This window comes from Jaculus jaculus, chromosome 4 (assembly GCF_020740685.1).
Source record: "Jaculus jaculus isolate mJacJac1 chromosome 4, mJacJac1.mat.Y.cur, whole genome shotgun sequence".
NCBI lineage: Eukaryota > Metazoa > Chordata > Mammalia > Rodentia > Dipodidae > Jaculus > Jaculus jaculus.
The window spans coordinates 36718856-36745912 of NC_059105.1; the positions used below are offsets into that span (position 1 = coordinate 36718856).

Sequence of the window (27057 nt, forward strand, 5' to 3'; positions counted from 1 at the left end):
TTGGTCTTGGACTCTAGCTCATGCAGACCTTCTACTTGTGCCCCTCCTACCTCAGCTGCCAGAGTAGCTTCCAACAAAAGTTCAATGATTTCTGCTTCATAACATTAGTGCCTTGATTACAACCTCAACTCCCTGAATTTGGCTAAACCTATCAACAAGTTTTAATAAGCAGAACAGGGCAAAACTGACAGGATGTCACTTCTGAGATTAGGTCAAAAAATAACAACCCTTCTGTCCTGCATGTATATATTTTCTGGCTTTTCTCTGTTCATTCTAAAGATACAAGCTACCATGTTGTGAGCTGCCCTATGAAGAGACCTATGTGGCCAGAATTTGAGGAAGCTTCTGACTAACAAGGAAATTGAGGCACTTACATTAATCATCTATGAGGAAATAAATTCTGCCCATGGCCATAGGCAATGGCCTAAAAGCAAATCCTCCCGCTTCCTGTTAAATCTTGAAATAACTGTAGCCTAAGTCCATGCCCACACCTAGACTTCAGCCAAATGAGACTCCCTGAATTACAGAGCCCAGCTAACCCACAGAAAGAAGTTGGGAGATCCTAAATTTTGAGTCAATAAATTTTGGAATAATTTGCTAGCAATAGATAACTTAAAAGCATAGCTTCAACAACTGTGAAAATAATCTGATCTTCTTCCTTCCCCCAATCCTTTCTTTGATCTCTCCTAGAGATTTCAATGACATCTACAGTAATACTGTTGTGATCAGGCCCTATATAATTTGTTGGTCTGATTTTGCTTTTCTCTCTCTCTCTCTCTGTCTCTCTTTGGGTGCTACTGTTGTCTGTGTCAAGGCTGTTGACCTTTTCTCTCAAGTTCATTTTTCTTTCCCTTCTTGAACATGGGTCCATCTGTGAAGCCCATGTAACAGAAAGCAGCTGATTTGTCTTCTCTCTAGGATCAGTCTACTGCTGCATCTTGTTCAGTGTCTGAAAACCATTATTTTGTCAATTTTCTCAATTCTGATTTGAAGAGGAAGAGTAAATTTAATTACTATTGCTCTATCTTGGCCCAAAGTATAGATCTATTATTTCTACTTTTTTGCATGTGTGTGCAGTATGTATGTGCAGATGCATGCACCCCAAGTACACACAAGTGGATGCCAGAGGAGAAGGTCAGGTGTCCTTTAACACTCATCTTCTGCTTTTCACTGAACCTGGAGCTACTGTGCCCCCCCCCCCAAGTCAGGAGCCCAACCATTCTCTGGCCTCTGCTCCCTCAGAACTAAGTTTGCAGGCATGCATAGCCAAATCCAGCTGCTTACAAGGGTGCGAGGGAATCAAATGCAAGGTGAATTAGGCCCTCTCGTGTGTGAGACAAGTGCTTTTACTCAATGAGCCACCTCTCCAGCTCCAACTCTACTAATTTCTTTTGAGGAAAGCCCAACAGACCAGGAGGGGAGGGAAGGGAGGAAAGGGGTGGGGGGGGGAGAATATGAATTGGCACACCAAGACAATCCAGCCACTGCAATGGAACTCCAATCTCATGCATGCCCTTCTGCACATGTGCACAGGTCACATAAGCGCCACAAGGGGGCGCACATGACTGGAGTTCATTTGCAGTAAGCAGGCTGAAGGTCCTGGTATATATGTCCATTCTCTCTCCCTCTCTCTCTCAAAAATAAAAATAAACCTATAGTAATTACAATATGCATCCAGCTTTGAGACAGTGAGTAAATAGCTTTGATTTCCTTAGCAGAAAAATGTCTTTACAGATCAACAATCAACACACTTTATTTTGAGCTGGGTAACCTTTAAAATAAAAGGTTTCACTCTGTAGCCCAGCCTGGTCACAAACTCAGCAATCCTCCTGCCTCACCCTACCAAGTACTGGGATCAGTCATGAGCCACCACATCCAGTTGAACTGATCAGTACTGATGACAGCCAGAAGTTCACCCAAGATGTATGCCATGATTAGTTAACATACTCAGCAGAGGCTACTCCACTAAAGAAATGATCAACTTAATTACACAAAAAAGACTCAGAAACCATTATTCTGGAAGAAAGCTTCCTATAGAGATAAACTGAAATATTTGACATAAAAAAATCAAAATTAATGTTATAAAACTTAGACATGGTGGTGCACATCTGTTATACTAGCGAGCAGGAAATTGAGCAGGACTTCCAATAGTTTGAGCCTGGGCTACACAGTACATCTGTCTCAAAACAAAAGAAAAACTCATTTAAAATAATGATGCCAATGAGGATGTTCTAAAGCATGTGAATAGAAAGAATACTAATTTGGAAAAACAGCCCTTGCCCTGAGGCATTCCAAGGAGGGGGGAGCCCACTTGTGATTTTTGTGTTACAGAAACCATTTGTGAACAGCAAGTTCAATAGGAACAAGAAGTGACATTTATCAATTTAAAAGGTAATCAGATGTTCACAAAACTACACTAGCATGACTTTCAAAATCATAAACCTTGCAAACTAAATTACTATAATTAAATATGACACAAATGAATAAAACTTTACTTTTCAAGACTCTCTTCAGTACCAGCAAATTTCCTTTTTATGCATAGGCAGCTTCTCGTGTCTCCAGATAGCGGCTGATGCTTACCCTTTTCCAAGTAGGACCTTGGAGCCCACGGTGGATCCTCTTCAGCATAAGGGTCACTGTACTCAACCACAGCTGCTTCCTCCTCTTCATAGTCTTCTGGAGGAGGAGGAGGGGGGGGAGATTCATCAAAGACAGGTTCTTCCACAGGCGGTGGTGGCGGTGGTGTATCTGAAACTAAGAATATAATAAGCTGACAACTACACATTATACAGTCCTCAGTATCTCTTATCTAAACATCTACATTAATGAAATACAAACACAGACTTGGAAATAATCTTTCCCAAAAAAGGTGGCTATGAGAAGCCTTTCCACCAATTACAATGTTTGAAATCTCCAAGTATGACTTTCTACCTTCCCTTTGAGTTAGTTGTGATGGATGTTAAATGGAGTTTTGACAAAATACTATTAATTGGGCCTCTGAAACCTTTTTATGAAAACACATAATCTTTCTTCATAAGAAATCAATACAATATAGTTTTACTTTATATCATATCAAAGAGTTACAGAGATGTTTATAAACTTATATAAAAATGACCATTTCTTATAAAAAATTGAGTCCAGGGCTGGAGAGATGGCTTAGCGATTAAGCGCTTGCCTGTGAAGCCTAAGGACCCCGGTTCGAGGCTCCCCAGGTCCCACGTTAGCCAGATGCACAAGAGGGCGCACGCGTCTGGAGTTCGTTTGCAGCGGCTGGAAGCCCTGGCGCACCCATTCTCTCTCTCTCCCTCTATCTGTCTTTCTCTCTGTGTCTGTCTCTCTCAAATAAATAAATAAAAATTAAAAGAAATTGAGTCCAGGGAATAGTCAAATTTTAACAACCTGCTACTCTGCTCTCAATTTTTTGTTTATTTTTCAAACAGGATCTCACTATGTAGCCCAAGCTGGCCATGAACTCACAATCCTCCTGCCTCAGCCTCCTAAATTTTGGGATTATACATGCTCACCAAATGCTAGCCTATTTTTTAAAATAGAATGTTAGCAAATGGAAAGGAAAACTCATTAATAACTTTGGATAGCACCAATAAGATTTTATTTGTTTACAGAATTTCAACTAATTCAAAGTAACTTATTCAGGTTAGAGATCCAAATATACTATAAGAATAATTTAAAATATTTAAAATTGTCTCCAACAAAGATATGCTTTCATAGATGAGGAGTCAGCAATATTGTAGCATCCAAAACATGAACTCCAAACTTAAAAGTTTTCAAATGCTTTATACATATTTGAACACAATTAAATAAAACACCATTATATTTACCAGCTACCCAGTTTTTATAATTTATTTATTGGACAGAGAAAGTGAGCACCCAGGCACATACCAGGACTTCCCACCTCTGCAAATAAACTCTAGATGGATGCATGTGCCACTTTGTGCATCTGGCTTTACATGAGCACTGGGGAATCAAACTCAGGCCATCAGGCTTTAAAATCAAGTGCCTTTAACCACTGTGCCATCTCCCCAGCTCCATCAGCTACCCAGTTATAGTGATCAGCAATAATTCTTACTTACAAAGTATAAAACTTATCTATGAAATTCTCTGAGCAATTCTGTTTTTCAGTCTAAGTCTTGAATTAAATAGATCATATAAAATTATTAAGGCCTTGTAAGAATCAACCCTCTCTTTGTCATATTCTATCCTACTTTAGTATTCTTTCCATTTGCCACTCTGTGCTTATCTACTTTGTAAACACCAAAACTTTAATCATTAAAAATTAATTAGTAGAGGGCTGGAGAGATTGCTCAGCAATTAAGGCACTTGCCTGCAATGGCTAATAACCTGGGTTCAATTTCCCAGTACCCACCATAAAGCCAGATGCACAAAGTGGTGCATGCATTTGGAATTTGGGTAAAGGCTCTGGGGTGCACATTCTCATTCATTCTCATTCGCATTTTCATTCTCTTTCTCTCTGTCTCCTTGCAAACAAATAAAATATTTTTAAAATTATTTAGTCCTGAGGTTTGTGGTGTTTTCTGCAAAGAAGGTGGTCTCACCATGTAACCCAGGCTGACCTTACACTTGGGAGTCCTGCCTCAGTCTCCCAAGTTCTGGGAGTACAGGATGTGCTGCCACCATGCCTGGCACCAGTCCTGCTAATTTTCCAATATAATATACAAATATGTGATTTTTAATATGTCCTTTATAAAAATTAATGTTTTCCATATGGACAGAGCAAGAAACAATATAGCACTGTACATCTGTAAAGACTGATTTAAACAACTCCACAGAAAAATTTACTGAGAAATTTCACTGTAAAATTACTCAAAGATACCGACAAGAATTATATAAAGAATCTCAGAGACAGTTTTATAGGATTGCCATAAATTATTATTTCTTTTACTTAGCATTCCAATAGTTTATTTCATTAAATCTTTACCTTGGAGGGTGTTTTAATTTTCCTTTTTTTTTCTTTTGGTTTTTCAAGGTAGTGTCTCACTCTGATCCAGGCTGACCTGGAATTAATTATGTAGTAGTCTCAGGGTGGCCTCTAACTCACGGTGATCCTCCTACCTCTGCCGCCTAGTGCTGGGATTAAAGGCATGCGCCACCATGCCTGGCCATTTTCTTTTTTTTCTTTTTTTTTTTGGTATGATGCAAAGCTCAATCCTAGATCCTTGCACTTCCTAGATAAGCCCTCTTAGCTACACCCTAAAGGTGTTTTACTTCTGAATTTTTAAATATTTTTTATTTATTTATTTATTTATTCATTCATTTGAGAGTTAGAAAGAGGCAGAGAAAGAGAAAGGAGAGAATGGGCACAGCATGGCCTCCAGCCACTGCAAACAAACTCCAGATGCATGCACCACCTTGTGCATCTGACTTACATGGGTCCTGTAGAATCGAACCAGGATCCTTTGGCTTTGCAGGCAAACACCTTAACCACTAAGCCATCTCTCCAGCCCCCTTACTTCTTGATTTTATAGATATATAAACAAGTTTCCCAAGATTAAATAGTCCCACAGCAGGAAGTTGAAAATCATCTGAATGCCTAGGCCTATTACCTTGGAAGTAACTATACTACTATAGGTAAAACTGGCAGCTTTAAAGCCATGGTTATCATCATTAAGTAATTAAGATCCTACTATGGCTGTGTGCTCAACACTGAGAAAATAGTAAAGGGTAAAAATCTGAAAGATTTGGTCAACCAAACTACTAATTACCATTAAGTATAACAAGTGCTTTAAGATATCACAGCAGCATAGGCCAAATTTTGCCATGGGCTATAAAAAGCTTCCTTAGACCTGAAGGATAAGAGTAATGGCTGGAGTCCATGCACAGTGGTGGATGCCTTTAATCCCAGCACTTGGGAGGCAGAGGCAGGAGGATCACTATGAGTTCAAGACTACCCTGAGTCTACATAGTGAATTCCAGGTCAGTCTGAGCCAGAGTGAGACCCTACCTCGAAAAACCAAACAAGAAAGAAAAAAAAGGAATGACTGAAAGGGGTGATACAGTATGAAGAGAGATTATTTCAAGCCAGATAAAGAAAAAAGTACAGAGATAAGAAACTAGGACACATTCAAAGAACTGTCCAAAGTTCAATAGAGGCAAACAAAACCAAAAAGAACTAGGCAGGAACAGTCTTACCAAGTTTCAGCTTTATTCAAAGAGAAATGCCAGGGAGGCCATAGGAGGCCTGTATTTGTACTTTTTATTCCAGTATAATTGGTTCACTATTAACTGGTTCAAATAATTGACTAATTCCAAGCATTAAATTTGCACAGAGCAGTAATTTACTACCACAGACTATCTTGTATTTATTTATGTATTCATTTAAGAGACAGAGAGAGGGAGAGAGACAAAGCAGAGAGTGGATGCCTCTAGACACTGCAAACAAACTCCACACATGCACCACCTCATGCACCTGGCTTACATGGGTACTGGGAAAATGAACCTGGATCCTTAGGTTTCTCAGACAAGCACCTAACTGCTGCTAAGCCACCTCTCTAACCCTAGACTATCTTTAAAATAATGTCTAAACCGGGCCTGGTGGCACATGTCTTTAATCCCAGCACTTGAGAGGCAGAAGTAGGAGGATCACCATGAATTCGAGGCCTGAGACTTCATAGTGAATTCCAGGTCAGCCTAGACTAGAGCAAGACTGTACCTCAAAAAACCGAAAAATAAAAAATAAATAATAATAATAATAATAATAGTATATCTAAAAAGCTTTAAAGGTAACTTGTTGGGATGGGGGGACAAGGCACTGGAGAGATGGCTTAGCGGTTAAGGTGCTTGCCTGCAAAGCCTAAAGACCAATGGTCAACTCTCCAGGTCCTATGTAAGCCACACGCAAACACACAAAAAAAATGCAAGCACACAGGGTACACATGGTGGTGCACACATCTGGAGTTCTATTGCAATAGCCGGAGGCCCTGGCATGCCAATTCTCTCTCCCTCTCCATCACACACATTAAGAAAAAAGGGGGAGCAGTCTAGGGGCTAGAGAGATGGCTCACTGGTTAAAGGCACTTGCTTGCAAAGCCTAGGTTCAATTCATCAGTACTCACTATCAAACCAGATGCACAAAGTACAAGTGGGGCTGGAGAGATGGCTTAGTATTCAGGCACTTGCCTGCAAAGCCAAAGGACCCATGTTCAATTCGCCAGAACCCACATAAGCCAGATGCAGAAGGTGACACATGCATCTGGAGTTCCTTTGCTGTGGCTGGATGCCCTGGTGTGCACGTGCTCACACATTCTCTCTCTCTCTCTCAAATAAATAAATAAAAATAAAATATTTCCTTTTAAAATACAAAGTGGCCCATTGTGTCTGGAGTTCATTTGCAAGTGGCACTAAGACTTAACATGCCCATTATCATTCATTCTCTCATAAACTTATTCTCCACCTTCCCCCCCACTGCCACCTTACAAATAAAAAAAATAATAATAAAGGCGGCCGGGCGTGGTGGCACATGCCTTTAATCCCAGCACTCAGGAGGCAGAGGTAGGAGGATCACCGTGAGTTCAAGGCCACCCTGAGACTCCATAGTTAATTCCAGGTCAGCCTGGGCTACAGTGAGACCCTACCTCGAAAAACCAAAATAAATAAATAAATAAAAATAATAAAGACAACTCTGAAATGAAAGTATACATCTTTCCCAGGTGAATGTTTTGAAGAAACTTACATTTACTTGAATATATGTCTTAATACATAAGACAAATTTTGTATATAAAATCAGTCACAGCACACTACACACAAAGAGGACTAAAGAAGGAGAGGGCATGAGAGAGAAGATCCCAAATGGCAATCAATGTAACAGAGTAGCCAAATTAGGGACTGATTTTTAAAACAGAGGCAATGTTGCTGCTGTATATTTTACATATAATGTTTCATAATCATCTATGCAAGACATGCCTGAGTCTTGAACATTACTGTAATAAAGTACTTCAATAACATTAAATAGCACTTTGGGGGTCTATTCATGAAACATTTTGATATTTCCACAGCATAAACCTTGCCAATTTCACAAATAACTAGTCAAAAGTAGTAACATCCAGCTTCATAATCCTTTTCAACTTTGAAGTTTATTTTGTGCAAAAGAAAAAAATCCTGATGGATTGTTAGTTTCAATGTCAGTTTCAACATCTATTCATCAGCTGTTTGGCCCACTTTGTTCAAAATGAGTGAGACTAGGATGGAGAGATGACTCAGTGGTTAAAAGCACTGACTTGCAAAGCCTGATAGTCCAGGTTTGGTTCCCTACTGTCCACATAAAGCCAGATGCACAAAGTGGCACATGCATCTGGAGTTTGCTTGGCCCTGACAAGACTATGCTCACGCTCACGCTCATATTCTTTCTTTCTCTCCCTCCCTCCCTCCCTCCCTCCCTCCCCCCCCCTCTCTCTCTGCTTTTCAAATAAACAAAAGAAAAAACAAAAAAAGGATTGGTTTGTTTAATGAGATCATCTCACACAAATTGCAATAGCAACTAAAAGGTGAGATTCTCCTAGATGAATGCTCATCATGACAGTTAGTAAGAAAAATCTTCCAGCATATGATTCAACTGATCAATGAAAAGAATCAATGTAATTAAATTAGATTTGTGATAGAAGAAAATGTCATTGTTATCATAATAATACTTCAACTTTCTTATATGGGTATGGAAAGCAGAAGCAAATTGGAAAGTCCTTTAATTTTTGTACTCTGCTAAGTCCTTTTCTAATTGGTCTGTTGTTATGATGCAAAACATTATTTTTTTTATTTTTTTTTGTGTGTGGGGGACACACACACACACATACTAAGGGCCCTAGCCACTGCAAAGGAACACCAGATACTTGCACCACTTTGTGCCTGCAATTCCTAGAGAACTGGACCTGGGCCAGCAGGCTTCACAAATCAACCTCCTTTAACTGCTACTGCTAAGCCATCTTCCCAGCCCCAAAAAAGACGTTTTTATAAGTGGAAACAGGATCATCTATTCAACATTTAACTTCACAAGCCTGGCAAAGGGGCACAATATGGTTGTGCCGGGCACACAGTGAACCAGTAGGGCCTGGCTGAGGGATGGTTTCTCCCTATCACAGCTTGTATCATACATAAGCCAAAAGAACAACAGTCTACACTGCCCTAATTTAAAAACAAACCTACATGATTAGATATGAAATAACTTAAAGTTACAAACCATCTTAAGAAATCACAATGTTGGGCTGGAGAGGTAGATAGCTTAGTGGTTAAGGTGCTTGCCTGATTCACCAGTACCTACATGAGCCAGATGTACAAGGTGGCATCTCTCTTTATCTGCCTCTTTCTCTTTATTTTTAATATTTTATTTATTTGAGAGAAAGAAACAGACAGATAATGTGTGCACCAGGGCCTCTAGCCACTGCAAATGAACTCCAGATGCATGTGCCACCTTGTGTATCCAGCTTTACATGGGTACTGGGGAATTGAACCTAGGTCCTTTGGCTTTGCAGGCAAGTGCTTTAACCACTAAGCCATCTCTCCAGCCCAAATAACTTTTTTGTTTTTTGGTTGTTTTTTTTTTGGGGGGGGGGAGTTCAAGATAGGGTTTCACTCTAGTTCAGGCTGACCTGGGATTCACTATATAGTCTCAGGGTGGCCTCAAACTCATAGTGATCCTCCTACATCTGCTTTCCAAGTATGCCACCACACCCTGTGTCAAATAAATATCTTTTTAAAAACCACAAAGTTGCAAACCTTATAGTAATACAGAAGGTACCTTCTAATAGAAATAAATAAGACTATTTTCAGAAATCAGCAAACAGAAAAGAGAAGGCATAAGAGACACGAACCTCAGGTAGTAAGACTTGATTACAACCAGTTAAAATATAAACATGCCTTTAAAAAAACACATGTATTTTACTATAAAAGCACAAAAATGAGGGGCCACTTAAAGTGCCAACTATCTGTCAAGACACTTCTAAGGGCCACAGGTACAGCCAGCAAACTAAAATGGACAAAGTTCCTATTCTCATAGATTTTATGTTCTACAATTGGCAATGCCTGCTTCCAAAAAATCCTAAGCAACATACTATAAATATTCCTATCCCATCAGTGACCACATCCTTATTATGAAATGTTTACACTGGGCAACTCTGCCCTTATGAAATTATTTTTTTAATTTTTATATATTTGCAAGTGGGGGGTAATGAATACAGAAATGTCAGGGCCTCTAGCTAGTACAAACAAACTCCAGATAAACTGCCATTTTGTATATCTGTCTTTACGTCTTTGAGTAGATACTGGGAATTGAACCTGGGTCATTAGGATTTGTACCCAAGTGTTTTAGCCACCGGTCCATGTCTCCAGCCCAAAATTTGTTTGTTTGTTTGTAAGAAGAGAAAGATAGAAGAGAGACAGAATAAGCACACCAGGGACCCCAGCCACTGCAAACAAACTCCAACCACATGTACCACTTTGTGCGTCTGGCTTTACATGGGTACTGGGAATCAAACCCAAGTCATTATGCCTTGCAGGCAAGCACTTTAATCACTGAACCATCACTCTAGCTCTAAATCTTACTTAATGTTCTGCTGACCCTTGAAAAACACTGCAATTAAGACACCCCTCCCCTACACACACACACACACACACACACACACCAAAACTCCTTACTGTTGACTGAGAAAACCTTACAAATAGCATGTTTGGCATGTATTTTTAATACTGTATGAATTTTATGCAGTAAAACTGCTAGAAAACATGAAAGATCACTCCAAGAGTTAGAGATGAAATTCAGAGCCTTACATATGCTAGTCACATGCTCTACCACTAAGCTACATCCTCAATCTGAAGCTAACACTTTTTACCACAACAGACAATTTAGTGGGGAGATAAAACTATTCAAGTGCCGGACGTGGTGGCGCATGCCTTTAATCCCAGCACTTGGGAGGCAGAGGTAGGGGGACTGCCGTGAGTTCTAGGCCACCCTGAGACTCCATAGTAAATTCCAGGTCAGCCTGGGCTACAGTGAGACCCTACCTCGAAAAATAGAAATTAAAAAAAAAAACTATTCAAGAGATGAACGTTACCTTAATACGAGTTTAAAGCAGATACTTGCAACACTGGAGTTCACCATAATAGCAACAAAGTTGCAAAGTTGTTATAGCAGTAGAGTAGAAGTAGTTAATTTTATGCAATTGTGATTTAATTTATACTGTATCTTCTTTATATTTTTCAGAGAGAGGGAGGAAGAGGGGCAGAGAAAGACAGAGAGAGAGAATATGGATGTGCCAGGCCTTTCAAGCCCCTGTAATTGGACACCCGCACCCTCTTGTGCACATGTGCCACACTGCAAACTTGCATCACTTTTGTGTCTGGCTATATGTGGGACCTGGAGATTCGAACAAGAGTTCTTAGGCTTTGCAGACAAATGCCTTAACCACTAAGCCATCTCTCCAGCCCTATAATGTATCTTTATAGCATTTACACTTATATAAATTGCAAACTGGGCCATGCACGGTCTTTGGGTTTTTTTATGCCTAAATCTATTAAGATTTTAATCTATTATATACTGTGTATATCTTATGATAGGGACTAACTAGACTATTACCTATTATATATGCATTCATGATACACCTAAGTTTTCTTAATTTTTTTCAGTATTTATAGCGTATGAGTTTTTTAATTCTTAACAAAATCAACAACAAAATCAACATTAAGTGTACCTAAGCAGTACAAACCTACGTAGTTCAAGAATCAACTATAATTCCTCTAGTTCATGTTCCATGACCATCATTTAACTATGACTATGATATGACCTCTTACGAAGATTGCTCACAAGAAGAAAATTCATCTATCATGGAGATTGGTTTCTATGGCAGTCAACTCTTTAACAAATGTTAATAGAGGTCTGGAGAGATGGCTTAGCGGTTAAGCGCTTGCCTGTGAAGCCTAAGGACCCCAGTTCGAGGCTCGGTTCCCCAGGTCCCACATTAGCCAGATGCACAAGGGGGCACACGTGTCTGGAGTTCGTTTGCAAAGGCTGGAAGCCCTGGCGCGCCCATTCTCTCTCTCTCCCTCTATCTGTCTTTCTCTCTGTCACTCTCAAATAAATAAATTTTTAAAAAAATTTAAAAAAATGTTAATAGAGACCTCCTGACTGAGAAAAATGAGTGTCTTAAGCTTCCTTAATATTTCCCCAGGAGAGGATTCAATGTAGTTACCTGATTATGCATGGTTCAACACTGGACCACAAACCAAGGCAAATTCAATACCAATATAAAATGTCCTCTTGGGAGATAAAATGACAATCTGGTCTTCCTACTAAGTTGCAATGGGCTAAGGGGAATTCTTGGACCACCTATGAGACTCCTTACAACTCTAGTAATAGGAAACTAGGCTATTACTTATCTGGGCAAACTAGAAAAAAAGATGGGAATATATGGTGATTTGAGAATCTCAGATATGATCTTTCTTTTCTTACATTTATATAATGTTATATTTATTGATCTTACTTTTATATATTGGTCTTACTTTTTTTTGTTACCTTGGTTATGGTCCTTGGGGATCAAATCCAAGGCCTTTTGCATACTAAACATATGCTATACTAAGCACTGAGCTATATAACTCCCAAATACAGTAAGACCAAAAGCTTTTGAAAGTAGAAAAAATTTACCTTAGTTATTTTATCATTGCAATTAGCCTTCACACAATGATTTATAATGTTCAAATATTTTAAATATCAGTCAATGAATGACTATTTAGTCAATCATATGTAAATGACATTTTATGCCTGTAATCTGATCTACAGCATAAAGAAGATGTAAACTTACTATTTTCTTGGACTCTGGCCACAAATCCCATTAAAGGTAACTGAGGAGTTACCTGTAGGATGGAGGGAGGAGGAGGAGCAAGAGATACTGCAAAAACAAAAAAGGTGTGGAGGATAAGGGGTAAGGGCACGTTACATTAAAAGGAAAGGCTAATATAATGAAACAAACAAATAAAGGAGGAAACCTACTCTTCCCAAACACGTTATCTACCTAAGATCCCACTTTTAAGGGATAATTTGCTAACATAACAACACACTGGGGAGTTTTAATAAGTTTTAAAATATAACAGGAAGCATATCCTATCACATAAAGATCTACTCTAATATAATGGCAAATGATTCTTTTCATATCAATAATAAATGGCTTCTCCAAGAATTTATGCAGGTTACCATAAGTAATTTAGTTTTCTTAATTTTACTAAGAAGATTACAAATTTAAATGTTTGTTAGTGAAGGAAAAACACATTTCAATCACCTAAATTTAATTTTTTGTTTCAGTAACAGACATTGTTTCTTCATTTTATTAAACAAATGTGAACCAACTTATTATTAAGTGGCAAGGAATTTGCTAAAAGATCAGTATCAAAACCTTTCATTGAGAGCCTGAAGAGATGGATTGGCAGTTCAGGAGCTTGCCTGTGAAGCCTAAGGACTCAGATTAAATTCCCCAGACTCCATGTAAGTAGATGCACATGGTGGCACATGCATCTGGAGTTCATTTGCAGTGGCTAGAGGCCCTGGCATGCCCATGTTCATATTTTCTCGTTCTCTCTTAAAATAAATGAGTATTTTTTAAATCTTTCATTAAGAAGAAAATGCTGTTATTACAACTACTTATATTCCCAATTCACTGGTATATTCTTCCCTGATCTACTAAAAAGTGCTGGCCTTATTCAAATAATTTCACCATTCTTTTCAAGGTGCTTTTTCCTGTCACAAACACCTGGCACTAAAGTAAACCTGCAAAAAATGCTAACCCTGTATAAATTCACAATAAAAGACAAATCAAAAAAAAAAAAATTTTACAAGACTGACTCTAAAATTATATTTTCCTTTCTGAAAGAAGATATAGGCTAAAATATGCTTCTTTACAGAATGACATTATTTGCTCCAAATTACAAGACAGAAAGCTCAAAAAAGATTGTGTATCCCTTCCCTTAAAAAGATTACAAGAGTAATCTTTAAAATTTTTATCAATTTACTTATTTGCAAAGAATGAATATAGGCATGCCAGACCCTCTTACCACTGCAAACAAACTCCAGATATATGCACAATGTTGTGGTTTAATTCAGGTGGCCCCCATAAACTCATGTGTTCTGAATGCTAGGTCTCTAACTGATGGCAACTTGGGAACTGGAACCTCCTAGAGAAGATGTTGGGAGTGGGATTATGAATGTTATAGACAGATTCCCCTTGCTAGTGTTTGGAACACCCTTTCTGCTGCTATTGTCCACCTAATGTTGACCAGGAGGTGATGTCCAGCCTCTGCTCATGCCACGTTTCCCCCTGCCATCATGGAGATTTCCCCTTGAGTGTGTAAGTCAAAATAAACCCTTTCTTCCCACAAGTTGCTTTTGGTCAGGTACTTTCTGCCATCAACAAGAAGGTAACTACAAAGCTGGACGTGGTGGCACACGCCTTTAATCCCAGCACTCGGGAGGCAGAGGTAGGAGGACTGCCATGAGTTCGAGGCCACCCTGAGACTCCATAGTGAATTCCAAGGCTAGAGTGAGACCCTATCTCAGAAAAAAAAAAAAGGTAACTACAACACACCACTTTGTGCATCAGGCTTTACACAGGTACTTAGGAATCAAACCTAGACTGTCAGGCTTTACAAGCAAGTGCCTTTAAGTGCTGAGCCATCTCTCCAGCTCAAGAATAATAATATTTTGTGTTTATTATTTATTTGAAAGCAAAGAGAGAGAGAATGGGGGTACACCAGGGCCTCTTGCCACTGCAAATGTAACCCCAGATGTATGCACCACTTTGTGCATCTGGCTTAATATGGGTACTGAGAAACTGAACCCAGGCTGTCAAGTTTTGCAAGCAAGTGCCTATAACTGTTTAGTCATCTGTCCAGTCCCAAGAATAATAATATTAATACAACAATATTTATTAAACTCCCTGGAAATAGTGGTATCCACAGTGAGGAAAGCTATGCAGAATCAATCTTCAAACAAATACTTAAAAGGATGTTCACTAAGCAGACAGGGGTCGAGAGAGATAATCAAACTGAGGAAGCCAGCTGGAGAAAAGAAGTAGAGGCATAAAATAAAAGACCTGATTATACAGAACCAGAAATGTTTCCTTCATTCAGCTAACATAAGATAATCCTAAAAAGTGAAAGCTACAGAAAGTTGATTATGTAGATGTGAATTAGACAAGGACCCTGTATGTGAGGTGCTTATGGAAAGCAATGGGTTCTTCAATAACTCACAGCTTAAATCCTTGATCCACTATTTCCCTGTGGTTAGATATGTCATTATCTTTTTGGAACTAATTTATATATGTTATATGAAAAAGAGATAATCACTTATTTCACATAGTGTTTGCAAAGATTAAAAACAAACAAACAAAGACTGAATGGGAAAAGCTTAATCCAGGGACGGACACACAATAATCAAGGTAGATTCTAGAAAAGGAAATAATTTTGTAACAAGATGAGAAAATAATACTTGATAACAAATGATATACCAAACATACAAAGGACAGAAAAAGGCAATGATGGTTCATACATTTTTAGCCTTCATGACTACGAAAGTGAATAAGGTATTAGTTGCATTAATCTTGGTAGGTAAGTAACAAAAAGGCACAGGTTGAGAAGTAAGTAAGCCACAAAGAGAGAACCTAAGTGGGGTGTATGAAGATAATATTAAGTTAAAATCTGGGAGACAACTGGAAAATCCAGTTGTAGTTTATATAAAAACATTAAGTATAAAGTCAGCAGAGTGATAACTGATGAGGACAGACACAGGAAAATCATATAAAACACACAAAGTTTAATAGATAACTTTGAAGACTATCTAGATGTGAGAATCAGCAGCAGAACCTCAGAAATTGTTCCTTTCTTTAACAGGATACTTCTAGTTGGATTTTTCTTTAATAGAATACCTTCAGTTAGTTTTTCCCTAAAGGTACACTTAGTAGTAAATCCTTGATTTGTCTGTCTGTCTCAGGCTCAGAATACTGGAAAAGCTGTTGATACAACTCATTAGCAGTTAAGCCATCTCCACATAAAGGAATACATGCCTGGTACTGAAAACCTAGTCAAAAGTCTATGACTTGGGAGATCATGAGCCCAAGGGAAGTAAAGCTGTTGTCTGGCTAAATGTATTTATTATGCCCAAACTGCCCTTAAAAGAGCTTTTTTTAAATGTTTATACCCTATATTAAGGGAATGGGAGTGGAGAGAGGGAATTACCATAGTTTTATTCTCTATATTTATGGGAGCTGTCAATAAAAAGTTTAAAAAAATAAATAAATAGTTGGCTTTTCTGATTAAAAGGAAAAAAAGAGATAAACATTACACACACCTTATTTTCTATGTGAAACCATTATGCTTATAAGAACTTCACTAAACACAGCCACAGGAAAACCCAATCCCAGAATTTTCTTAAGCAGAATTACTTTCATACAACTTTATTTTTCCCCAATTCTACTCTTAACAGAATTTCAAAAATTCAGTTCCATTTCAGGTTTACACATCACCCCCAAATTGTACTTATTTTGCTACAGACAGACCTTCAATATGGTGGCCCAACAAATTCAAGTATTACAGCACTTTCTTTCTGAAACAAACAAAAACTAATCTGTGGGGCTAGAGAGAGCTCAGGGGTTAGACACAACTGCTCCATAAGCCTGCCCACTGGAGTTCATATCCAAGAACATACACATAAAGCTGGACACGAAAGTGGTCAAAATGTCTGTAATCTAAAAGGGTCTATAGTAATGGGATAGAACCAGAAGAATCCTTAAGCTCAAGGGCCAACTAGTAAGGCCTTTCCAGTGGACCTTGTCTCAAGTAATGTGGAAGGCAAGAATTAACACCTCAAGGTTGTCCATGTTCTCCACATGTACATAGTGGCACACATATGCCCAGACACACAAGCAAGGAGTGGTGGCACATGCCTTTAATCCCAAGCACTCAGACAGAAATAGGAAGATCTCTACAAGTTTGAGGTCACCCTTAGACTACTTAGTGAATTCCAGGTCAGCTTAGGATAGAGTAAGACCCTTCCTAGAAAAACCCAAGAGGGAAAAAGGGGGGAGAGGGATTGGAGAAATGGCTTAGTAGTTAAGACATTTGCCTGCAAAGCAAAAGGACCCACATTTGATTTCCCAGGGCCCTTGGAAGCCAGAAGCACATGATGGCACATGTGTCTGGAGTTTGTTTGGAACAGCTAAAGGATCTAGTGTGCCCTTTCTCTTTCTCTTTCTCTTTCTCTTTCTCTAATTCACCTAACCAGAATGTCTATAAACTAGTATATAAACAGTCTATTTTAGACTAAATCTGCCTTCCTTAGAAATCTGAGCTGAAAGGAAGTACTCTAAGAAAATCATGGAGAATTTTGGTACAAATAATTGACTTCTACATTCAATTCTAGTCCTATGCATGTTATGAACAGAAAACAATGAAATGTAGGGGATTGGCTATAATAATAGAATGTATACTTAGCATGCCTTGGGTTCTATTCCCAGCAACAACTACAAAAAGAATAGGAAGCAACTTTATTAACTTTTTTGTCTCCATTAAATATCTGTTGTATGATGAAGACCATTGTCCTAAAGTCTCCAAACTTAGATTCAATTATATCATTTTTTTTTTTTTTTTCGATATAGGGTCTCACTCTAGCCCAGGCTGACCTGGAATTCACTATGGAGTCTCAGGATGGCATCGAACTCTTGGTGATCCTCCTACCTCTGCCTCCCGAGTGTGGGGATTAAAGGCATGTGCCACCACGCCCAGCTTCAATTATATCATTGTAAGAATACATAATAGTAAAGTCAATTTGAAAGGGCAGACTCAATGCCAGCCCTGGCCCTGTGGGCAGAGCTAGACTCCTTTCTCTTCCCTCCAACTGGACGGGAAGCCTGCTCCATGGGAGGGAACACATCCCTGATACTGAAAACTTAAAACAGGGGTAGTCATGAGCCTTAGGGGTGTAACATCTACTCATGTCTGGGAAAATGTATATACTATGATTATCAAACTGCCCAGTAAGTACTTCTCTTAATATTCATACCCTTATATTAATGCTACTCTCACTTTGGGTAGAGAATCTTCTCTTTTCAGATGGCAGTGACCTTGGAATGACTCAGAAGGTATCACAGTGCTGGAAAGAAGTGACTGGAGTACTGAGTAACATCTAGATCACATCTTCCAAGGTTCAGGGTCTAATGCAGAAAGAGGTGATGGGAAGAATGTAAGAGCCAAAGGAAGGGCAGGACTCCATACAATGTGCTCCCTCCAGACATAAAATGGCCTGGATATCCATGACCTCACAGTGACTGATACTACATACACAAGACCATCATAAGAGGAGGAAAAGATCATGACATCAAAATAAAAGAGAGACTGATTGAGATGGGAGGGGATATGATGGAGAATGGAATTCCAAAGGGGAAAGGGGTGGGAGGGAGGGTATTACCATGGCATAATTTTTATAATCATGGAAAATGTTAAAAAAAAATTGAGAAAAATTTAAAAACGCAAAAAAAAATGTATATTTTCCAAGCACAACTTTCCTGGTTATTTATAAAGTCCTCTGAAACATTTTTTGAGGTTTGGCATTTCAAACATTCAATACAAAAAAAAAAGTTTAAAGAGTAAAATTGGACTTCTACAGCCTATTTTTATAGATTCATAATTATTCTGTATAAAGAATAAATAAACATAATAAATACTACTTCTAAGACCATTCAAGAACATCATCTTTTGGCCGGGTGTGGTGGCGCACGCCTTTAATCCCAGCACTCGGGAGGCAGAGGTAGGAGGATCTCCGAGAGTTGGAGGCCACCCTGAGACTACATAGTGAATTCCAGGTCAGCCTGAGCCAGAGTGAGACCCTACCTCGAAAAACCAAAAAAAAAAAAAAAAAAAAAAAAAAAAGAACATCATCTTTTGGGGCTGTATCAATTTATGGTAGCCCATTCAAGAATAGTTGCCTAGCATTGAGGGATGGCTTAGCAGTTAAGGCATTTGCCTGCAAAGTCAAAGATCCCAGATTCCATTCCCCAAGACCCACATTAGCCAGATGCACAAGGGAGTGTACACATCTGGAGTTCGTTTGAAGTGGCTAGAGGCCCTGACGCATCTATGAGAGTTCCCCCTCTCCTCTCTCCGCCCCCCCACCCCCATCCCCACCCCCCCTTCTGTCAAATAAATAAATAAAAAGAATTAGTTGAGCTGTGGGCGTGGTGGCACACACCTTTAATCCCAACACTTGGGAGACAGAGGTAGGAGGATCACCATGAGTTCAAGGCCATCCTGAGATTACATAGTGAATTCCAGGTCAGCCTGGGCTAGAGTGAAGCCCTACCTTGGGAAAGGAAAAAAAAAAAAAAAAGTAGTATAGTTGCCTATATCTTATATTCCAGGGAAGGAAATATTTTAATAATTTAGTTAATTGTCATCTTTAATAAAGTTTAATAGCAACTAAGAATAAGATTTTAAAAGTAAACTTAAGTAATCAGTAAAAAGAGGCTTTCTAATGATTCAACTGTGGTTACCAAATAACTTCCAGCCTATTAGAAAGTTCAAAAGAACTTGATATTTTGTTATTTTTTTCCAAATACAAAAAAAATCCAAAAACTATATACCATTATGACAAGAAATATCAGCAAATTAAGTATGCAGTTTAAAAGTACAATTTATGGGGAAGGGGAGACTGCAAAGAGATTAAAAAGTGCTTGCTGATTAAGAATGAAGGCCTCTTAGACCAGCATCTTCCAAATTTGACTCCCCTGGATGTGCCATGTCTGAGGGCAGAGATTGGAAAATAGCCAGGGCTCACTGTCAGGCAGTAGCTCCAGGTTGATGGAGAGACCCTATCACAAGGAAATATGAAAATGAACAGTAAAAGATGACATTTAAGGTTGTCCTATGGCCTTAGAACGCATGCACATGGGCACACATGTTTGAGCACACATACGCATATACCATCACACATTACACACACCACACCCACACAGTTTATACAAAAAATTCAAATATATAAATTATGCTGAATAATGTGAAGCATTTTATACTTTAAAATAATGATATTAAGGGAGTTATTTGATTTAATTGGTCCCCTCAGACTGTACGTACACTTTAATTTCTTTTTGTCTTCAATAAAGTAATATCCCCCAACAAGGGGACTGCCTAAAACAGTATTCAAATAGCTTCATGCTAGTGCTTCTTTCAGTTACAGATTATGTGATACAGCTTTTCTTCTATAATATCAACATCCCAACATTGTTTGTTCACTGCTTCTTTTTAGTGGTTTTTACTACCATCCAGGAGTTTAGTCTAACATTTCCTCTTTGCAAAACAGTAAACATATTCAAAAGTTCTTTTATGGGGGTAGAGAGATGGCTTAGCACTTTAGGCGCTTGCCTGAAACACCTAAGGACACAGGTTTGATTCCCCAGTAGCCACATAAGCCAAATGCACAAGTTAGGAGTTCGTGTGCAGTGGCTACAGGTCCTGGTGCATCCATTCTCTCTCTCTCTCTCTCTCTCTCTCGCTCTCTCTCTCTCTCACTCTCTCTCTCTCTCTCATAAATAAATATTTTTTTCTGAAAAAGATCCTCTAGGGCTGGAGAGATGGCTTAGCAGTTAAGGTGCTAGCATGCAAAGACTAAGGACCCAAGTTCAATTCCCCAGTTCCCACGTAAGCCAGATGCAGAAGGTGGCATATGCATCTAGAGTTCATTTGCAGCAGCTACAGGCCCTGGGCATGCCCCTTTTTGCTCACACTAGCGCTCACACTCTCTCTCATATATAAATAATTTTTTTTAAGTTCCGCTAGGGGTCTGGAGGGATGGCTTAGTGGTTAAGGCACTTGCCTATGAACAGAATAGAAAACAGGACACAGATGTACAGAATAGAGGACCCAGATATAAGTCCAGGTAGCTATAGCCACCTGATATTCGATAAAAATGCCAAAAATACTCATTGGAGAAAAGACAGCCTCTTCAGCAAATGGTGTTGGGAAAACTGGATATATATCTGCAAAAGGATGAAAATAGATTCTTCTCTCTCGCCATGCACAAGAATTAAGTCCAAATGGATTAAAGACCTTAACATCAGACCTGAAACTCTGAAACTGCTAGAGGAAAAAGTAGGGAAAACCCTTCAACATGTTGGTCTTGGCAAAGACTTTCTGAATACAACCCCAATTACTCAGGCGATAAAACCACAGATTAATCACTGGGACCTCATGAAATTACAAAGATTTTGCACTGCAAAGCACAGTGAAAAAAGCAAAGAGGCAACCTACAGAATGGGAAAAAAATATTCGCCAGCTATATGTCTGATAGAGGATTAATATCTAGGATATACAAAGAACTCAAAAAGTTAAATAATAAGGAATCAAACAAGCCAATCAAAAATGGGCTATGGAGCTAAATAGAGCATTAGCAAAGGAAGAAATACAAATGGCATATAAGCATCTAAAAAAATGTTCTATGTCACTAGTCATCAGGGAAATGCAGATTAAAACTACATTGAGATTCCATCTCACTCCTGTCAGATTGGCTACCATCATGAAAACAAATGATCATAAATGCTGGCGGGGATGTGGAAAAAGAGGAACCCTTCTACACTGCTGGTGGGAATGCAATCTGGTCCAGCCATTGTGGAAAACAGTGTGGAAAACAGCTAAAGATTGATCTACCATATGACCCAGCTATAGCACTCCTAGGCATATATCCGAAGGAATCATCTCATTTCCTTAGAAGTACATGCTCAACCATGTTTATTGCTGCTCAATTTATAATAGCTGGGAAATGGAACCAGCCTAGATGTCCCTCAACTAATAAGTGGATAATGAAGATGTGGCACATTTATACAATGGAGTTCTACTCAGCGGTTAAAAAAAATAAAGTTATGAAATTTGCAGAAAAATGGACAGACCTGAAAAGGATTATACTAAGTGAGGTAACCCAGGCCCAGAAAGCCAAGCGCCACATCTTCTCTCTCATATGTGGATCCTAGCTACAGATGATTGGGCTTCTGTGTGAGAAGGAAAATACTTAGTAGCAGAGGCCAGTAAGTTAAAAAGGAGACATAAAGGGAAGAGAAAGGAAGGGAGGAGGGTACTTAAGAGGTTGATATTGTATATATGTAAGTACAGTGATTGAGTTGGGGAGGTAATATGATGGAGAATGGAATTTCAAAGGGGAAAGTGGGGGGGGGGGGAATTACCATGGGATATTTTTTTATAATCATGGAAAATGTTAATAAAATTTTTTTTAATTAAAAAAAATTTTTTTAAGTTCCTCTAGGGGGCTGGAGGGATAGGTTAGTGGTTAAGGCACTTGCCTATGAAGCCTAAGGCCCCAGACTGGATTCCCTAGTACCCACATAAGGCAGATGCACAAGATGGCACATGTGCATGGAGTAATGTGCACTGGCTGGAGGCCCTGGCACACCCATTGTCTATCTGATTCTTTATCTAAAATATTTTTTTTTAATTTTATTTATTTATTTGTTTTGTTTTTCAAGGTAGGGTCTCACTCTAGCCCAGACTGACCTGGAATTCACTATGTAGTCTCAGACTAGCCTCAGACTCACAGCGATCCTCCTACCTCTGCCTTCTGAGTGCTGGGATTAAAGGTGTGTGCCACCACAAGCAGCAAATAAATTTAAAAAGAAAAATTTAATTACTCTAGGGCTGGAGACATGGGTTAGTAGTTGAGGCCCTTGCCTGCTAAGCCTAAGGACCCAGGTTTGACTCCTCAGAACTGAGGTAAGCCAGATGCACAAGGTGGCGCACGCACTGGAGTTCGTTTGTAGTGGCTAGAGGCCCTGGGGTGCCCATTCTCATTCTCTGTCTCTCTCTCTCTCTCTGATAAATATAATAAAGGAAGGAAGGAAGGAAGGGAGGGAGGGAGGGAGGGAGGGAGGGAGGGAGGGAGGGACGAAGGAAGGAGGAAGGAAGGAAGGAAGGAAGGAAGGAAGGAAGGAAGGAAGGAAGGAAGGAAGGAAGGAAGGGAGAAAGTTAGTCAGTTAGTTAGTTAGTTAGTTAGTTCCTCTAACTCATTTAACTATAGTCACATTTCTTGGAGATAACATGTTGCAAAAAAATGGCACAGCAGGACTGGAGTGATGGCTTAGCAGTTAAGCACTTGCCTGGAAAGCCTAAGGACCCCAGTTCAAGGCTCCATTCCCCAGGACCCACGCAAGCCAGATGCACAAGGGGGCGCATGCATCTGGAGTTCATTTGCAGTGCCTGGAGGCCCTGGCGCACCCATTCTCTCTCTCTCTCTGCCTCTTTCTCTGCCTGTCACTCTCAAATAAATAAATAAAAATAAACAAAAAAAAAAGGCACAATGCCAGGCATGTTGGCACACACCTTTAATCAGGAGGCAGAGGTAGGAGGATCGTCATGACTTCGAGGCTACCCTGAGACTACATAGTTAATTCCAGGTCAGCCTGGACCAGAGTGAGACTCTTATCTCGAGAAAAAAAAATTAGCACAGCCTAAAAAAACTAAACATGATCATCAAGACAGTGTAGTATTACCAGAGGTGCATTTTAATTAAGACACGATAGTTATACTACACTTTGCACTGGCTAAACTACAAATATAACATTTATGAGACAATCCTGGAACAGTAAGGAAATTTGGATGAAGCAACAAGGGATTTCTAAGCAACATTCTCAGGCCAGAACATCATAAAAGACAAGATCTTAGGATCTTAGATACTTTAGATTATATCAGATTTCCTTTCCCTCATTTTCCACCCTAACAACCAAACAAAAGGCTAGGAGAGGCTAAGAGAAAAAAATAAATAATTTTATTTATTTATTTATTTATTTATTTACTTGAGAAAGAGGGGGAGGAAAAAGAAAGGGCACACCAGGGCCTCCTGCTATTGCAAATAATTCCAGAAACATCTGCCACTTTGTGCATCTGGCTTTATGTGGGTACTGGGGAATTGAACCCAGGGGTGGTCAAGCTTTTCAAGCAAGTGCCATTAACCTCTGAGCATCTCCCCAGCCCAAAAATAACTTAAAGGTAAGCAGGAAGGCTGAAGAGGTGACTCAATGTTAGGGCAAGAGACCCTGGGATACCCATACTCACTCAATTTCTATCTGCATCTTTCTTTCTATATCATAAATAAATAATATATGTAAGTAGGATAAGACAATAGAAAAACAGGAAATACGAATCAAAAAATATTAAGTTCATATTCTTTCTTCACCATAACCTTGGCCTGGATTTCATGTACAAAGTACTACTAAAAATTACCACCAATCATAAGATGGCTTGGCCGTTAACATACTTGTCTGTGAAGCCTGAGGACTCAGGTTCAATTCTTGCTATCTCATTAAGTAAAACAGGCAGACACGCATGCATGCATGCATGCACACACTTATCCCTCACCCTAGAAACAGGTCTCAATTCATAGCACAGGCTCACAGGCTTGTTACCCTCCTAACTTTGTCTCCTATATGCTAAGATTATAAGTGTGCATCCTTATATCTGGTTCAGTAACATTTTTTTTTTTAGGTAGGGTCTCACTCTAGCCGAGGCTGACCTAAAATTCACTAGGTAGTTTCAGGGCAGCCTCAAACTCACGGCAATCCTCCTACCTCTGCCTCCCGAGTGCTGGAACTAAAGGCGTGCGCCACCACGCCCGGCTGTTCAGTACCATTTTTAAAGCAAGTAACGACTAGTATATTTAAAGGGAATCTGTTCAGAAAAATTAAATGCTACAACTTTACAAAGAAATCACATATTTATTTTAAAAAATTAGAGGGGGGGCTGGAGAGATGGCTTAGCAGTTAAGCGCTTGCCTGTGAAGCCTAAGGACCCCGGTTCAAGGCTCAATTCCTCAGGACCCACATTAGCCAGATGCAAAAGGGGGCGCAAGCGTCTGGAGTTCGTTTGCAGTGGCTGCAAACCTTGGCACACACATTCTCCCAATCTGCCTTTCTGTCTGTGTCTGTTGCTCTCAAATAACTAAATAAAAATAAACAAAAATTTTTTTAAAAAAATTAGAGGGGGAGAACTCAGTATTTTTAATAATTTGTATTCATGCTTCCATTCATTCAACAGCTACCCATAACCACCAATTACATACCAATTATTTGTTAACTAAAGGTATTTTAATTGCAAGTTTTTAATAGGTACAATCTATAAAATGGGAAAGAAAAATCTAACCTGGATTCTGGCTATAAAAAGGTCCTCCATTCATTTGATTCTGAAGGCTTGTTTGTGAAGTTATCGAAGGAGGGCGTCTATAGGGCAATGAGCCCCCTATTGTTGGAGGTGTATGGCGAGAGGCAGGCCTATTCATGCTGTAGAACTGAACAGGATGACCTGGAAAAAGCAGAATATATAAGAATATCATTAAAAGAATGTTATCTCAGAAAATGAAATCCTATACATATTATTACTAACTAAGATTACTAAAAATAATAGTTTAGCAAATTTAATTACTATCTACAAAATACCACCAGATGACAGCTGCTACTCTGCTGACACTATATCAGAAACTTTGGCGTGGCCTCTGACCTGGACACTCCATGACATACCATGGCACATGTGCACCTATACACATACATACAAACACATAAATTTTAATTACTCTAGTTTTTTATTCTGTTATAGCAGCTCAAACAGACTAAGCTCTCTCCAAAAAAAAGCAGCCATAAAACACAGGAAACTAATTAAAACTAGGACTGAAAAGCCGGGCATGTTGGCGCACGCCTTTAATCCCAGCACTCGGGAGGCAGAGGTAGGAGCAGCGCCATGAGTTCGAGGCCACCCTGAGACTCCATAGTGAATTCCAGGTCAGCCTGGGCTAGAGTGAGACCCTACCTAGAAAAACCAAAAAAAAAAAAAAAGAAAAAAAAAACAACTTGGACTTAAGAAAGCAAAAGAAAACCTGGGGGGACTGGAGAGACAGCTTAGCAGTAAACGCACTTGCCTGCTAATTCTAAGAATTTAGGTTCAAATCTCCAGGTCCCACATAGCCAGAAGCACAGTGGCACAAGTATACAATGTCACACATGTGCCACAAGGGAGCACATGCATCTGGAGTTCATTCACAGCAGACTGAAGGTCCTGGCACACCCATTCACTCTCTCCCTCTTTCTCTCTCTCTCTTAAAAATAAAATAATTTTTAAAAACATGGGGACTGGAGAGATGATTCAGTGATTAAGGCACTTGCTTGCAGAACCTGAAGGCCTGGGTTCAATTCCCCAGTACCTACATAAAGCACGATGTACAACGTGGCTCAGGTAGCTGGAGTTCATTTGCAGTAGCAAGCGGCCCTGACACACACATTGACTCTCTTATTCTCACAGCTCCTCCTTGCAAATAAATAAATTTTAGGGCTGGAGAGATGGCTTAGTGGTCAAGGCATTTGCCTGTAAATGCAAAGGACCCAAGATGCATTCCCTAAGACCCAAATAAATGATATGCACAAGGTGGCACATGCATCTGGAGTTCTTTTGCAGTGGCTAAAGGCCCTGGTGCACCCTATTTAATCCCAGCACATAGGAAGCAGAGATAGGAGGATAGCCATGAGTTCAAGGCCACTCTGAGACTACATAGTGAATTCCAGGTTAGCCTGGGCTAGAGCGAGACCCTACCTCAAAAACAAACAAAAGTAATAATAATTTCTGTGTTACTCTTTCTCTCTCTCTTGCACAAATAAATATATAAAAATAAATTTTTATACTTAGTAGCAGAGGCCAGTAAGGTAAAAAGGAGACATAAAGGGTAGAGAAAGGAAGGGAAGAGGATACTTAATAGGTTGATATTGTACATATGTAATTACAATGATTGTAATGGGGAGGTAATATGATGGAGAATGGAATTTCAAATGGGAAAGTGTGGGGGTGGGGAGGGAGGGAATTACCATGGGATATATTTTATAATCATGGAAAATGTTAATAAAAATTTAAAAAAAAAATTAAATTAAAAAAAAATAAATTTTTAAAAAGTTCAAAAGAGAGCCGGGCATGGTGGCACACACCTTTAATCCCAGCACTTGGGAGGCAGAGGTAGGAAGATCGCCA

At 39.3% G+C, this 27057-nt stretch overlaps 1 protein-coding gene across 24 annotated transcripts in view; it reads right to left on the reverse strand.

The window, feature by feature from the left end:
- The window catches only part of Abi2 (abl interactor 2), a 128710-nt gene that overhangs the window by 10738 nt on the left and 90915 nt on the right, over positions 1-27057 (reverse strand). For 12 of the 24 annotated variants that reach the window (XM_045148049.1, XM_045148044.1, XM_045148038.1 and 9 more), the window contains 3 exons: positions 25192-25350; positions 12819-12905; positions 2581-2754 (listed from right to left, as the gene is read on the reverse strand). In XM_045148049.1, coding sequence (XP_045003984.1) covers positions 2581-2754; positions 12819-12905; positions 25192-25350 — 420 coding nt within the window. The remainder of the gene's footprint in view (positions 1-2580; positions 2755-12818; positions 12906-25191; positions 25351-27057) is intronic. The other 12 variants (XM_045148048.1, XM_045148045.1, XM_045148046.1 and 9 more) reach the window with 1 other exon arrangement.